General features: G+C 40.5%; 1 protein-coding gene across 1 annotated transcript in view; it reads right to left on the bottom strand.

The window, feature by feature from the left end:
• TMEM44 (transmembrane protein 44) overlaps positions 1–16,849 on the bottom strand; it is a 40,569-nt gene that overhangs the window by 13,411 nt on the left and 10,309 nt on the right. The window contains exons 7-9 of the mRNA XM_089498521.1: positions 16,339–16,491; positions 14,552–14,653; positions 13,453–13,626 (exon numbers count right to left, since the gene is read on the bottom strand). Coding sequence (XP_089354647.1) covers positions 13,453–13,626; positions 14,552–14,653; positions 16,339–16,491 — 429 coding nt within the window. The remainder of the gene's footprint in view (positions 1–13,452; positions 13,627–14,551; positions 14,654–16,338; positions 16,492–16,849) is intronic.

The following is a 16,849-nucleotide window of genomic DNA, read 5'->3' as shown; positions in this document are numbered from 1 at the left end:
GCCAGGTAGGTATGTAGTTTCATCCTGCCTCTTACTATGCCCCAAACCTCCCTCTATCTAACCTTTTGAGGAAGTGCTCCAGGGGGCCTGGTTAACAGAGCTGATAATGGGGAGAAGCAGATGAAGAAAGAAGATTAAAAGAACAACAAAAGGCAAGAGAAGAAGATGAGCTGCAGGAAAACAGACAGGGACATGGAAGCACTCAGAGGAGAAGGTAGGGAGACATCGTGAGTGAGTGTGAGAGGGCTTCTCAATTGAACAAGCCCTCCGAAATATTTGAGCTTTTCCAGCAAATTAAAGGTGCTGTTCCTGTTAATAAAAACAATAGATCTGCCATAGAGTAGGATAATATACCATATCCAATCTATCATTTTAATTTTTTCTCTGAAGGCTTTGCAGTTTTTATGACAAGCTTATCAGTGCTTGTCTTTGTGTCACGCGATAATTACGTTTTCCCAGCAAACTTGGGAAACGGTTGGGCATTCGGCAGTATGAGGAGTGATGTTTCTAATCTGTGCCAGACTGGGGGAGTAGGTGGAAGGGAACCTTTACTATTATAAGGTAAAAAAGCAATATATGACATGCACATATTCTTTAGTCTTTTGTTTTGTTCTTTTGTTTCTCTTGCTTTTTTACACCAATTTTATGATCTGCCTATCATTTCCATTATGTACAGCAATGATCTCGGTTACATACCGCAGTACATAGAGATAGACATATCTTCAATGACAGTTGTTATCAAATGTCAATCCTTTATCTAATAAAACAACCTTTTATTATAAAACGTTTTCAAGCAGAGCCTTATGAAGCACTGGGTATACTCATAGGTTTCATTAAGCACTGTAAACTCAATGTATGGCCATCAGCAGACACATCTGAGAATTAATATTGCTATATTTACCCACATGGTACTACATTTTTGCAACAAGGTTACTATTACCTTGTTGAGGGCACGCAGGGTTTCGATGTTAACAGGGCGCGAATATTTTACAAACACTGCAGAGTTGTTTGTCCATCCACAGTGAGACTCAGTGGATATCAGTCAGATTTTCTTTACGAAACAAGTCACACAGGACAAGCCCTTCTTGTTGGAGAAACCTACTAGTATTTGCCCTGCACAATGAATAGTGAAATGCAGGAGCTGAAACTACAACACCCCCTTTAGTGAATAAAACCCCAAAGACAGGCCTGAAAACATATAGAATGTATAGGTCCATTATAAAGTGACCAAATTAACATCTTATAATCACAAGGAATGTGTATATGAGAATCTGCCTAAAAAGTACACGGTCAATTAAAGTAAATAAGAAAGTACTTTTTCTGTTTTGATTACTATACATTTTTTTTATTGCGGTCAGGACCGGCCCAAGACATAGTGCCGCCTGGGGCAAAGTTTGAAATGCCGCAGCCCCCCCCCTGCCAACACCACTGCTCATTATCTCCCCCACCCATGGGCGTAGGAACCGGGGGGGACAGATTCCCCCCAGTAACTCATGCGGGGGGGACCGATAATTAAGAAATCCCCCCTAGGGCCGTAGGAACCCCCCAATAGGAATGCAGCCCGCGAGACCTCGAGGTGCGGCCCGCATAAGATCGGCAGCCAGGGCAACCTGGTCCGCACCTCGAGCCCTGCTACTTACCTGTGGGAGGGTCTTCTGTACTGCACAGAGAACCGGAACCCAGCAGAATTCACGTGACATTACATCACATCCTGCTTCCTCTGTGCAGTACCAGAGAACCCAGAGGGAGGCCGCGCCCCCTGCTGAAGCCTGTGAGCAACATCGAGGAGCTGCAGTGCAGGTAAGGGGGTGGGGAGGGTGTTTAAATGAGTATGCGTGATTGAGGGAATGAATCTGTGAATGAGTATATGAATGAATGAGTGTGTGTGTGATAGCATGGATGTGTAAGTGCTGGAACCTAGGCATGATGGGACTGTGATTGCTCCTATCATGCCAAGTCAGCCAGTACATGCTGAAACATAGCTAGCTTCCCCCCTTGTGTATTGATACTGCCAGCAGTATGGGGTCTGCACATCACTTACAGCCACCCTGTACCAGCATGTACTGGCTGCCTGGGTATGATAGGAGTGTGATTGCTGTTACCAATCACACTCCTATCATGCCAAGTCATATTGCTAATTTTTTTTGTCCAATTGTGGTGTGTTACCTACTTTTATTAAAAATGTGAGTTTTTATTATTATTTTTAAAGGTGGGGGGTCATTTTCGGTTTTGGCTAAGTGAACCGTGAATGTTTTGGTCCAGAATTTTCATTTTGGTGCATCCCTAGAATAAATAGAACTATTTCATTTTTAATTATCCTGAGTCCTGAATTTGTAGTCGCAAAACGTTCTAGGCCCAGAAATCAGTGAGAGGAAAAGTAAAGGTTTTGTATTATTTACTTTATTTTAATCTGCATATTTTATTAAAGGCCATATTTTCTCACAGTGAAAAATGAGTGCGGCCCACGCACGTATACAATTCTGATGAAGTGGCCCACTGCAGAAAAAACTTGGACACTCCTGGGGTAGACAGTGAGAAGGGGGGGTAGGGAGAGGGTAGCTAGTGAGAAGGGGGGGTAGGGAGAGGGTAGCTAGTGTGAGAAGGAAGGGTAGGGAGGGGGGTAGATAGTAAGAAAGTGTGAGAGGGGGTAGATAGTGTGAGAAAGTGGGGATCTGATGGGGAAAATGCTGCCCCCCCCAGATTTTTAGGGGTTCCTACGCCCATGCCCCCACCCCCCTTTGTACTTCACTTAACTTCCAGGAGTCCTGCGGCGAGTCTCCCTGCCTTGCCGCGGTGCGCGCTGCTTCACGTCATATTCCGGCACTCAGCATTACAAGCCAGCACCGAGACCGAGCTAGAGGGCTTGCAGAGGAGAGAGAGGGGCGGCGAGTGGGTACTGAAAACTTGATAAGTGAAAACCACTCGGCACCCTCTCTCTCTCCTCCACTTCAAGAAAAATAAAAAAAGCACTTGGTGCCGCCTCTTCAAAAATGCCCCCTGGGGCAATTGCCCAACTCTACTACATTGCAGGGCCGGCCCTGATTGCGGTGTGTTTGATTTGGCTGGAAAATGTAATCGGCAGATACCTGTAGCTGCTAAACCTTCTCTGTTCTTTTCTTCTAGTTACAGAAACATGAACTCTAATTCTAATTAATATTAGCTTATCCTACAACCTTTGCATGCTGGAAACTGGTTAAACCAGTATATGAGAGCAGCAGGAAATAGTTTATTTAGACCGCTCTCTTAGAATACATTAAACATATGCGAAAAATACTACTGTGTTTTTTTTTTGTAATGCCTTTGTAATTTGGACAAAATATATATATAACCACAAACCATAGTACTAAAATGCACCAATATATCGCTTTGGGTGGGTTAAACTAAGTGACAATACTACTACCATTAATAGATCTTTCAAAGGGGCAGGGAGAATATTTGATCTGCCTTCTGCCAGTTTTGCCGAGCTGCTGGGAGTGAGGTTAACGCAGACAATGCCGCCACTGAGCAAGTGCCAAGTGATGCAAATCTGGATTTATCCTCATTTTAATCCACAGTACTAAAGCCCCTAAAAAAACAGGTTGCTACACGTCTGCAGGAGTGCATCCAGGGTGAAAACGGTGCATTTCCTAGCATCGGTGATGCATAACAAAGGTTAGGTACAAACTGTGTGTAGCCGGCGTCAACTATTTTTTGAATACCACCTTGAACGAGAAGCCGGTTTGCTACAGAATAAAGCTATTAGTAGTTTAGCTTCAGTTGTGGCCGTTGATGCTGCAGGTGCAAAGCTCTAAAGCCTGCAAGATTAAGGGGCCCACCGAAGGCTGCCTCTGGAGAGCAAGTGCTCTACAAAGCTAAATCCTCATGGGGTTTCTGGTCCCAGCCAAGGACAAGCTTGTTGCCCACTTCTACATAACTACAGAACTCATGATTTTCTGGGAAAAAGTCCTATAGACACTCCAAAGAAACAATAAGTGATATTCTGTATTCTGATATTCAATGAAATTATTAGTAGTCTTAATGGGGCCTAATACATTTGTTTTTACTCCAATTTCATGTAGTTACTGCCCCCAGTATTGAAACATTTGCCTTAGATAGACCAAAATGTCTACATATACATCACTTGTATGTTACACACACACACACACATATATATATTAAATATATACACATACAGGGCCAGCCTGACAATGGAGCCAAGTGGGGCAACCACTCCAGGCAGCCCCTTTTTTTTTTTTTTTTTTTTTTTTTTAACGCGAAAGAGAGAGAAAGGGGCGCCGAGTGGTTTTCGCTTACCAAGCTGTCAGTACCCGCTCGGCGCCCCTCTCTCTCTCCTCTGCGGTGAGTCTCCCTGTTCGGTCTCGGTGCCGGCTTGTAATGCTGAGTGCCGGAAGATTTTTTCCGGCGCTCAGCATTACAAGCCGGCACCGAGACCGAACAGGGAGACTCGCCGCAGGACTGCTGAAAGGTAAGTACAAGGGGGGGAGAGGAAGGGTAGATAATGGGGGGGCGGCAGGGACGGAGGGAGAGGAAGGGTAGATAAGGGGGGGGCGGCATTTTAAAATTCGCCCCAGGCGGCCCTGTACACATACATATATATATATACATACATACATATAATATAATGTGCATCCCAAGTGTTCCTCATTAGAGACCTAATCTTTCAACCCTCACTTCACCAGCGTCCCTCTTTTCTAGGAGTTTGGTGGGCAACAGTGTTCTAGACACCTCATAGACATAATGTGTATAAAAACAGCAGGAATTGATTTAGTCATTATATTTATGTGTTTTTATGCAAATGCCTTATTGGGTTATATAACCAGCGGTCATTGGGTAACAAAGAGACACAGAAATCCCAAGTATTGAGAAGTATAGATAACTACTGCTGACAGTAATGTTACAGTACATCTCCATAAAATTAAGCAAAGTAACTTTCTGCTTCAATTTCTATTGTTACCAAGATTCAACCTACATACAAGTCTTTTTTTTTTTTTTTGGAAATGCCATAAAGTTAAATCTCCTGACATGGCTTGATTACCTAGGGCTGATTGGCTGGTGGTCGTTTGGTTTGTTTCCTGAACAAAGCTATCAGAGAAAATACACAATAAATAAATTTGCATTCACAACTTTTTCCCCCTGCAACGCTAGGTTTATTCACAAAACTTGAAATGCCAGAAAAAAAGTGGGAGGTATAAGAACGGCTCTCAATGCCTGAAGTATTTTTAAGGTGACTATTCTAGTGTCTGTCTTTACTGCAGCGCATAATTCTCCTTTCAAAACTTATTTTGGCTGTGCCTCAAGATCAAGTATCTAATGAAGTACATTTTATGATCCACAAATTGTTTCCTGGATCATTAGTGGTTGTTGCCAATTATTTCTCTAATACTTTTTTCTCCCCCAATGCAGTAGGGCCTTTCCTGATTCAGCAAAGTGTGTATGTGTCTCAACGTCTATTAAGATCCCTTTCTGGACACTTTTACAAATGGCTATTGACTTTGAACCTTTGATTAAAACCCACTTAAGGATCATTAGTCAGAGCGAGTGTTCTGAGTGCGGCGTCTTATTGTGTGAAAATAAATGAAGTCTCTTCACTATCTTATCTTAATGGGAAAAGGCAATACAGGCAAAGAATTTCCTTCCATTGTGTTCTCAAATCTACCCATTGTCTCGTTTTCCCAATTTCATTTTGACACAGGAAATTTATCTTCTATCTGACTCATACAAAATCATTGGGAATTGCAGTAGCAAGATTGTCTAACTAGTTAGGGGATATTACCTAGCGGTTATTGATACACGAGGGATGCTATTTGTTTCTTTACCACCTAAAGCGTACAAGCACTTCTACCTTCACTGCATCACATGAATATGAAGACCATCTTTAGATACCTACGCAACAGCTATCCGTACTGTTCACTATTAAAAAGATCCAGCTTCCAAATTGATGTTTTTATGTCCGTGTAAATTACACTATAGAAATCTTATTCTATATAACTTATACAAAATAGCAACCTTAATGATATACAGGGCTGCCCCATCATATAAAGTCAATCTAGGCAGAAACCTAGGGCTCTGAACTGGTGGTAGAAGCCCAAGCAATTTGCCTGACAAGCAACTATCACAAAGGGCTCTTCCTTCCAAATGGTGGTGACTTATCCAAATGTTCTTGTGGCATCTTATTTTCTGATCCTAAGCAGTATTGACAGTTATGTATAAAAGTTGATTCTGTTGCAAAGTCGTCTAGTCACCAGAGCAACCATTGAAACCTTCCGGCTCTTTCCTTTGGTTACTCTGATAAAACACTTTGTGTGGCTTTTTAATAGTCCAAATCTCATTTCTGTGGCACATATATATTATTGCAGGCTGTCTTTTTTAATTTGAACGTTCCCCCTGTCATATCATCTTTCATTGTGAACCCTTCTATTCTTCTACACACATTTCCCCCCTGACAGTAGCTCATTAATGCCAACTATCCAGGAGTCTGGAGGCTTGGATACAGATTTTAACCTATTTTTATTATTATAAACAAAATAGGGTTTACATAACTGGCTTATTTATGGTTGGGGTTCTTCTCTATGTTCCTTAAGAAATTTGTTATTTAATGGGGCTCTTTACAAGACAAAAAAACTCATGAGCATGTCATGTGAGGCAACCATACCTCATCCTAAACCTAAAAATCATATTCTGCTGTGCATCTCTGATATAGGTGATTCACAACTTAGATCAATAGCTAGACATTGAATAAAATGCATATACGAGGGACGTTCGAAAAGTTTCCTCACTTTTTAATATAATATATATATATATATTATATTAAAAAGTGGGGAAACTTTTCGAACGTCCCTAGTGTATTGCTTTTCACTATTGATTATATCTTATTGGATTTTATAAATGATGGTGATGAAGTAATCACAATAAAATATGTGCCAAAACAAAAGTTCTTAAACATCTACATTAATAGTTGTCATAGATCAAGTACCAGTGAGGAAGCGAAAAGCAATACATCATTTTTTATTGTGTTACGGAGGTCCATAATGCCACAAAACTTGAGTAAATTAAGATGTTCTTCTCTAGGGTTAATGAAACACAGCCTTTTCAGCTGAAGTGCTTATGATAACTCTTGGAAGCTGTATTTCTATTTTCTGCCCATCAAGGGTGCCACAATACCAGCACTCATAACTGAACTCTCATTGGGATTTATATCTGGAAAATCCCATTGCTGGTTAAAATCTTCAAAGTCCCACTGAAAGAAAGCAAAAGTAAAAAACAATTCTTTTATACAGAAAAACTGATCATCTTACTTTACATAATCTGCAAAAGGAAATGCAACAAATAAGCATAGATGGGCAAAGTATGTAGCTTAACAAGAATCTGAACATCAAAGTACACAACTATGATTCATGTCATGTGGCATGTTATTTGCAATTTACCAAAAGCCACGAGGCTGCATTGTTCTTATCCTTGTCTTAGAGCAAATATTTTGATGAGCCATGACAATTCCAGATTCTGACCAATAAGATCCTTCAAAAATGGTACCAATACTAAAAGCATCAGCTAAATTAAATCAATCTACAACATAAAAATAATAAAAAAACCAACTCTCTCTAGAGATGGAGAACCTGGTTAACGTGGCAAGAAAGGTAAGTGAACCCTTTGGAATTACCAGCATTTATATAGCTTAGTTACAATAATCAAATAAATCTGTTTTAACTAATAACATGCAAATTATTATATTGTTCTTGTCCACAAACATCTGAATACATAATTTAAACATTCACAGTGTGGGTTGGAAAAAGTATGTGAACCCCTGGCCAAAATTATTTGGAACAAACACGACTTCTGTCTAGGGGCGCTTGTAACTCACGATCTCAATCGCTCAGATGAAACAAAATAAATATGAAAAAAATATAGTTTCTCACAAGCAGTGAGTGAGACTGCATTTTCTCCTAACAAATCTGCTGAACGGTTCCTAAACAAAAAAGGTCTGTGCTAAATGTTTTTGTTGGTAGCGGGTAAACCGTCCAACGAGAGTTAGTTGCTGTTTGTCGGTTCTCCAAGTCCCTCAGGAACTTGGGATCCACGGGATTTACATCAAGAACTTCACCAAAGACCACTACAACTCCAAGATATACATCAGATATGCTTGATATATCCATCTAAATGTGAGTGCATCCAATTACTGCGTATACACTGGTTTAGAAAGATATCATTCTATGGTGGATTTCTTCTCTTCTATGTCCGTGGGATTGATGAATTGACACACACACCAAGGAGTGTCTTACCTTATCACACTATATTTTTTTCGTATTTGTTATTTTGTTTCATCTGAGCGATTGAGATCGTGAGTTACAAGCGCCCCTAGACAGAAGTCGTGTTTGTTCCTATTTTCAACATTCCGTGGAGGGTGTTTATAGGGTTGCTGCTGTAAAACCCGATCAAAGAAAAGGAAAGTATTTTCTTTCAAGCATTTTCTTCACTCTTTTTTTTTTTTTCTTTCACTTTCTACACAAAATTATTTGGAGTCAGCAAACCTGGAGTCCAATTAATTAAATAGGATAGTTTTAAGGCTACTTTGACATTAAAAACCCAAAGGATCTGCTGATGTGAACCATGCCTCACAAAGAAACCCAGAAGACCTACAATCAAGAATTCTTGATTTGCATAAAGCTGGAAAGGGTTACAAAGTAATCTTTAAAAGGTTACATATTCATCCGCCACAGTTAGTGAGAGAGGCTGTGAAATGACCTCAAGCTTAAGCAGTTCTGTAAGGAAGAACGGCCTAAAATTCCTCCTGACCGTTGTGTAGGTCTGATCTGCCGGTACCTGAAGCTTGTTCGAGATTATTGCTAGCAAAGGAGGTTCGGCTAGTTATTTACCCCGAGCGTTCACCTACTTTTTCCGCCAGCACTGTGTTTAATGGACGTGCTCGATAAAGACATGAAAGATCATCATTGTTGGTGTGTTATCAGCTTAAGAACATTTTGTTTGTCTATACATGTGATAATATACAGATAATATAATGCATAGTTAAATAAGTGAGAGTTTCCTTACTCATTGAATTATGGAGTATACAGGTCCAACACAACCCTTCTCTTTGGAGAAAATTAATAGTGTTGGCCCTTGGGTGTGAATAGGACAGAGAAAGTTGCAACCATTCCTGCCAACTCTTCCTTTAGTGAAGAAACCCGAGACCCACGATTGTGAAACTTCTCAGAAAGGACAGATACCACTTAGAAATAATTATTGTAGGACTAGTTCTAAATATGGAGTAATCACTATGGAAGCCAATGGAGCTTTACCAGTGGTGGTTTGACATTTTTTACTTTGAGACAGAATTACCCAATGCATTCAGAGTTGGGGTAAAAAATCAGCACACCGCCACCTATCCCGTCACTCATAAATGGCTTGTATGAGACGGAAAACAAGATGCTTAATCAGACCGTATACGAGACAGAGACGCACAGTGCAAATATCACACAAGATAAAAGCAGTATCCATTTAAGAAGACTGGAACTGCTTTATAATTGGTCACTGAAAGCACTTCAATACAGCCAGTTCTACACCAAGTCCATATGAGCTCTATCCTAAATGGCCTGAACAGGCACCACTACTTTATACAAACCGGTGGGGCTTCTCCAAGATATAAAACAAAACAAGAATTCAGCACACACCTCGCGAACACCAAAAAGTACTTTTATTTTTATGCTCTTGTCTTAGGACCCTTGTTTGTCCTGATTGGACTGACTGCATTCTGGGCAGGCAGATTCCCTTTTCCGATTTAAGTGCCTGGGCTTACTGTGGCAAAAATGTCACTTTTATATTATGAAGAATTCACGGATTGCCTAAAATGCCCTGATAATTGCATGCCTAACATAGTTTGCTATTAGGTCCTCTGCACTAAGTAAGTTCTTAAAAACCAGAGCCAAAGGTTGGCCTAATCTTCAAACATTTTCCATTAAACCAGGGATAGTTACAAGAGATGCTGAAGCCAGGCTATTTTCCATGACATGCGCAGAGACGTTTCTATTTGGCTTGTGAATTGGTCATGTTCTATTCTATGAATTGTGGTAAACTTACCATGAAAATCAAGAGACTCAATCAATCAAAAGCATGAAACAGTCACTAATGATCTGGCAAAGGGTTGGTTTTCCATTACAGAGGAGATGTATTTATGGTGCACCCTGTGAATATAGAGTGACTAGCACAACATTAGTTCTGCAAAAGATATGCATTAAGGAGACTCCTGAGATGTATTTGATCATGGAAAGAACCTGATTGTGACTCAACACACATCTATATAATAGTAGTAGTAATAATAATAATAATAATAAAAATAATAACGTTACTGACACCAAGCTAATTTCTTTGCTACATGTCTTGAACACCAGATTTTATCTGAATCAGGTTCTAGCCATTTAACATATACTTGTTGTAGTTGGTCCCCCCTTTGCAGCTATAACAGCTTCTGCTCTTCTGGCAAGGCTTTCCACAAGATTTTGGAGTGTTTCTCTGGGTTTTTTTGTGCCCATTCATCCAGTAGAGGATTTGTGAGGTCAGGCACTGATGTTGATCGAGAAGGCCTGGCTCGTGATCTTGGCTTCAGTTCACCCCAAAAGGTGTGCGATGGGGTTGAGTTCAGGGCTCTGCGTGGGACAGTCAACTTCGTCCGCACCAAACTCATCCAGCCACGTCTAAATGTACCACTTTTTCATCCCTATACCTTGCCCATAAAGAATTTAACTTTATCTTAAGAAAATTAGAAAGTGGCTTGAGGGCTTATTAGTCAATAGAGAAGAGCTGTTAAAATAACATTATCTATGGCTCCCCCTTTAATACAATAACATTAACGACAGATGTCAGAACAGGGAAGAAGAACACTGATGACAATTCAGTGAATGCACCTGGCAATTCATCCAGACTACATGTGGGTTATCTAAATCCACTTTAGGCATTGCTTCCATCTTCTGTCTGTCTCTGGAACACACACTTAGGCTTTTCTTCCTTATTTGGAAAACATTCATTCACCATATTCTCCGCAGTCCCGGGTACCGAGAGCAAGCTATTGTTTTGTCTGTGGCAGAAAAGGTGGATGACACAATGGCTTAGGTCAATGGTATATGTCACATGAGGTTATTTTTAGAATAAAAAAAGAAAGAAAATACAGACCATGGGATAATTAAAACAGGATTAGTAGTGAAAGAATTAGACAAGTGTGATAAAGAACAGGACATGATACACTTGTTGTTTTGCATCACGTGGGAACATTCAGTGCGTGACTCTCAAGGCCATTTGCCATTGCTTGGAGCAGCTAAATCTGCAACAGGATTTCATTCTGTGTATTGCTGCTTCATGTGATATCTACACCCTAAAGGTCTTGTGGTCTTCTGTACAAATTCCCAGCTTGGACGTCACAAAATACAACTTTAACTACTAGCCTTCTAGCCCTCCAACAGGCCAACTGTCAAACTGAACTAAGCCAGAATCTGGAAAGCCTAATAATACCGGTATTAAGTGAACAGTAATCCTCAGAGATATTTCTACAGGGCCTCTCCTTGCCCAGGAGCACAAGCGAAATTCCTCTCTTCTTACAGTCTGATTGCAAGGTTTCAGGGAGTTTGTATGTTCATGTCCTTCATCTGTTGCAGACTTCATGAGAATACCAGACTGGATGATGCAAACTTTGCTTTTGATATCTAGTCTGTTGGCCAATCCTGCCCTCAAAATACTCCACCCCAGGGACTCGTATTCACACAATCTGCACACCAACTCGCACAAAATCAACACTATATATCTCCCTGGGGCTGTTCAATATCACAAGACATACATATATACACACACGCACAATTATAAACTTAAAAAAAAAATCCCAAAGCAATCAGTCTGCGGTCTGATCGGTTCAGGTGGATGAAGTGTTGGCTCATAGCTCCCTCTAGTGTATAGACCATTACATGTAAAAAAAAAAATATACAGCAGCTGCTCAATACAACTGAATTGTATGGTCGTGGAAAATGGGATAAGGACTTGAAAGTTTCTGTAAAATAGTCAGTGCTTTGGCCATTTCTTGGAAGTTGAATGACTAGGCACCCATGACCCGCGAACATTATGAGCAGAGGAGTGATGAGAGCCACTGTAACGGTGCCTCTCCAAGACAGGGGTTCCTCTCCGCCTGAAAGCACACGTGGATGATCTCTGTCAACTAGACTTTTTGCCAATTCGTACAAATGTCTGAAAACGAGGAGGGACCCCAAACAAAAATGTAGCAGAGAGCTCTGAATTTTTGTTTGCATTTCATTGCAGGTTTTTCCCTCTCTCTCTCCCTCTGTCACTCACGTTGCACCCAAACCAATAAGTTGGGTGAAAACGAATGGACCGCAAATCATTTTTGGTCCATTAGCACAAGCCTGCTGTGGACCCTAATGTTGTATCTGTATTGTATCTATTTATTGCCACAGTTGCAGATTTCCAAACTGCCCTCTTTGCCTGGCCCAGTATCGCTTTACATTTAGCAACAATGTGTTTGTATAAGAAGAGTACCAGTGATAAGACGCGGAAGTCATTGGCGCCGATGAGGATTAGAAGCACTGCAGAGGTTTTCATATAGAGTTACTTTAGAGGACAGGAGGGGGATAGCTTCGTAGATAAACTCAGTTGTGCTAAAGTTTTACCATAGTCACCGGTGCCAGTTATTATTTATCGTTCTATATAGCGCCATCAATTTCCACTGCGCTGTACAATGGGTAGACAGGACATAAGTAGTATATAAAATAACACTTTGACTTACAGAAACAACAGGTTAGGAGGGCCCTGCTCAAAGGAGCTTACAATCTAGAGTTAAAACATATTTGCTGTGCGGTCATTCATATGGCATGCAATGTAAAAACTACGTGTTAATAGCACATGCAAGAATAAAGCTGCAGAATAATAGTGCTATTTAGAAACTAACAGAGTTAGATTCAGATTAGTACAACATATTAAAGCATCAGGCTTATATTTTTTAGATTATACTTAAATGTGCCACCATTAACAAAGACAGAGATTGGATGACTATTAAATTAAACAGACTCCAAATGTATCCAACGTGTTTATCTGGTACAATCACTTACTTTGCTGCAATTCAATTCTAGAGAGGCAGAGGGGATCAGGGCTTTCTCCCTACATGTGTTTTGCAAGTGCCTTGAATCATCACCTGTGGTCCCAGGATGGAAATGCTGCAAAGTATGTAGTAACATTTTGACTAGGACAATATATAGATAGGAAAAAGCATTGAGGTATGTTTTAAATAACGTTCAGAGGGACATATGGTTTGTAATAGTTCAAAGATTAGTACATCATCTAGACAGCACGAAGTGCAGTAAGATCCATTATGACCTTTCCTGCTGACTCGTCCAGATATCATTGAGTAGAAGTGACTAGAAAAACCTGATGCTTTAATATAGAGAAGAACAGGAGTCCACATACCTCCAGTTCAGAGTTAGTAGAGGACACCTCAGAGGAACTAGAAGATCCCTTGGTTATGGTGACCAGTGCAGGGCGACACACAGGTATGTGTGGGTAATAGCAGGTCCCATGGTTGAAAATAGCTCCAGGACTGGTCTGTCCATCACCAGGCAACCTCACCACACCGACCTCATTCTAAACATTAAAAGAGGCTAAAGTAATAAAGCAATTTCAGATGTCATGACGAAAAAAAAAAGAGAACAAAAACAAAAGCTGCAGGATTATTTCGTCTTAAATCCGTGGATATATGTAAACAGAATCAAAAGACAGGATATTCTGCTTATTGTAGAAGTTTGGGTTTCCAAGCTGCTATCACTTAAAACATCTTTTTAAAATATGGTGTAATTATAGTTTTTACATAATATTGTAAAATGGCATATTTGGCACTTGTATTTATTCCAACTCTGCTGTTCTAACCCAGTCTATGAGTGAAAAGCCACAGACCTTTATCCTGATCTCCCTGGCGTATTCACCCAGAGGTACCCTTCCAACTATACTTGAAACTATTTACTAGACTTATTAGATACTGTATATAGGACCTTATTAGCACTGCCACAAACCATCAGCTCCGTGTGTTGATTGTGAAGGACATTTCACCCAAATATCACATGACTGCCTAAAATCGCAAACCTAGATTAGTGCGCATAAAGCAATATCCGATATAGGTATATAGGTGCTCAAATCTCATGGATCTATTGATATACTGTCATACTGTTACTATATGTTTACCGCACCTTTATTTCACATTGGCAACTGGTTCTATTTTGCACAAATCAGACAGAGGTTACCCTGACATCATAATAATGGGCAACTATTGCTTTGGCCCATGAAAATTGGGCAACAGGAACATATGACAGATCAAGTATTGATAATTTCAGTGGGTTAACGCTATTAGAATTGAACAAAGGCGCAATGATTACTTTTTTATCATTTAATGTGGTTTGGGGTAATGGTAGGCCATAGCCCTGTGTGGTTGGGCCATCCTTGAACCCCAGGAGGAAACTGCAAGAAAAATAATTTGTTATACATAACCTCCTCCCGTCCGTGTTACTTCTCTCACCTCTTGCACCGGTTCGATGCTCAGCTTTACACAGCTATCGATTGAGGATCTGTTGCTAAGGCTTCTTTTGGGGACAATTTTTATGGGTGCCCAGCAGGAGTCCTGTAATAAAAATTTTGGTTCAACAGTTTAGTAATTTTGGGTGAATGACAACGATGCATGATATTAGTTTCTTCTATTACTGGGAAAAAACGGCAACAGAAGGGTTTTTTTTTTTACAATCACCGTTGCTGTAAAAACTTTGTTCATCAGGCTTGCATGATTAATCTGAAGTGCTTGAAATCATTGCCACAATGTCATTATTTACTAAATAACACATTATCACTATAATAATGTCAATTATTGACAGCTACCATACGCAGGGGGCCATAAAAACGATCTGAAAGAATCCCAATGGACAACAGTACCCTATACACCTAACAGTTTTTAAAAAACATTTGCAGCATGTACTTGTTCTTTGTTTTGTTACATGTACATTTTGGTCATTTCAGCAGCTACCAAATCTGTATTAATGTTTTCTTGGTTGGGTTTTTCTTGAGGTCCTGACCAGACTTCTGTGTTACAGACCTCTCCAAGCAGGTGCCTCGTGAATGGTGTCCAAAAGAGCTATACATTGCAGGAGAGTCTCAGGGGGTTAAGAAGGTAAGTTAATGACACTGAATTAGTGCTGTGGTCCCCAAAATACATTTGTCATTTTAGCAGTACACCAAAATCTCTATGTATATGCGACTTCCTAGGGCTCACTTGTCAAAGGAAGTGTTTTACTTTATATCATAATCAACCTCTTCATTTTATTCACTTTTACACTTTATTTTATTTGCAGTAATAGAGTCAGTTATCTCAAATGCCAAATAATGTTGTATTGTAGTAACTACCGTATTTGCTCGATTATAAGACTAGGTTTTTTTCAGAGCAAGAGGTCTGACTATGAGGCGACTAAGATCCAGATCCCCCGCAGCTGCAGGGGACCTGGATCCTCCTGCCCCCCCTCGCCCCACTTACCGGTGCTTCTGAGTCCCCGGTGTGCAGCCGGCGCAGTGTGTAGATGTCTACGCGATTCGCGTAGATAACTTACGCTGCAGCCGGAAGGAGGTGTGGCTAGCACCGATGAGCGGAATTCTCTCTGGCAGCCGGGGAAGGTCTGCACGATGGACGCAGACAACCCCCGCTGCTAGCCACACCTCCTTCCGGCTGCAGCGTAAGTTGTCTACGCGAATCGCGTAGACATCTACACACTGCTCCGGCTACATGACAGGGGAGTCAGAAGCACCGGTAAGTTTGGAGGAGGGAGGGGGAAGGAGTGTTAAATGGGGGGCATAAGGCATTTCTGGAGGCAGAGTGTTCTATGAAATGCCTTTTAACCCCCTTAGTGCCACTCTGCCTCCAGAAATGCCTTTTTAACTCTCTATGCGCCACTGTGCCTCCTGAAATGGCTTAAACCTCCCTATATGCCACTCTGGCCCATAATATGCCTTTTAACCCCCTTAATGCCAGAGTGGCATATAGGGGTATAAGGCATTTCTGGGGCAGATGTGCATAACTGGGGGGGCAGGTTGGAAAATAGAAGGAAATAAAACCAAAATATTTTTCTCAATCATAGCTTTTATTAAAAAAAAAATTGTTTAGATGAATTAACATTTACTGGTAAAACTTTTTTCCTATAGGGTCGTCTTATATTCATGCTTTTTCTTTTTTTCCTAAATTAATATTCAGATTTGGGGGGTCGTCTTATAATCGAGCAAATACGGTATTTATGCATCTATGGAAGTCAAACATCAACAACTAACCTCTTCGTCATTGGGCTTGTGGTTGCCATCTGCCAGCTCCTCCTCGTCACACTGTTCCAGAAGCTCACAGGTGTCTGTATCATTCATCTCTTCCACTACAAACCCCATTTGATGCAACACCCTGTTTTTCATCATGCAGGACAGAATTGCAAGCTGTGTTTAGCGTTAAGTTGTAATTCATAAATGAAATGTATTAAGCAACAAAAAGACTGAGAAAATGAGAACTGCACAGTCACAAAAGATTTCCGTACAATATAGAATGTAAATATGCTTGAATTCGGTACCATCTCTTCAAGAAGTATTAAAATAAATTCAACAAAATGTTAAGTAAAAATAGACTATCTCAAATGTATAAAGATTTTCAAAAGAACAAAACTGGCTCCATGCCCTGGATGACACTCGGTGAGATGCTATTTGAAAACATCTTAGAAGAAATACTTGCTTCACCATCTACCATTCCACATTACACAAACCTGTATACAATCAAGCGAGTTGCTTAACCCCTTCAATC

This window comes from Sceloporus occidentalis, unplaced genomic scaffold, assembly GCF_023333645.1.
Source record: "Sceloporus occidentalis isolate IW3139 unplaced genomic scaffold, rSceOcc1.0.p SCAF_121, whole genome shotgun sequence".
Taxonomy (NCBI): domain Eukaryota; kingdom Metazoa; phylum Chordata; class Lepidosauria; order Squamata; family Phrynosomatidae; genus Sceloporus; species Sceloporus occidentalis.
Note: the sequence above shows the minus strand (reverse complement) of the source record. Positions and strands in the feature narration are given on the sequence as shown.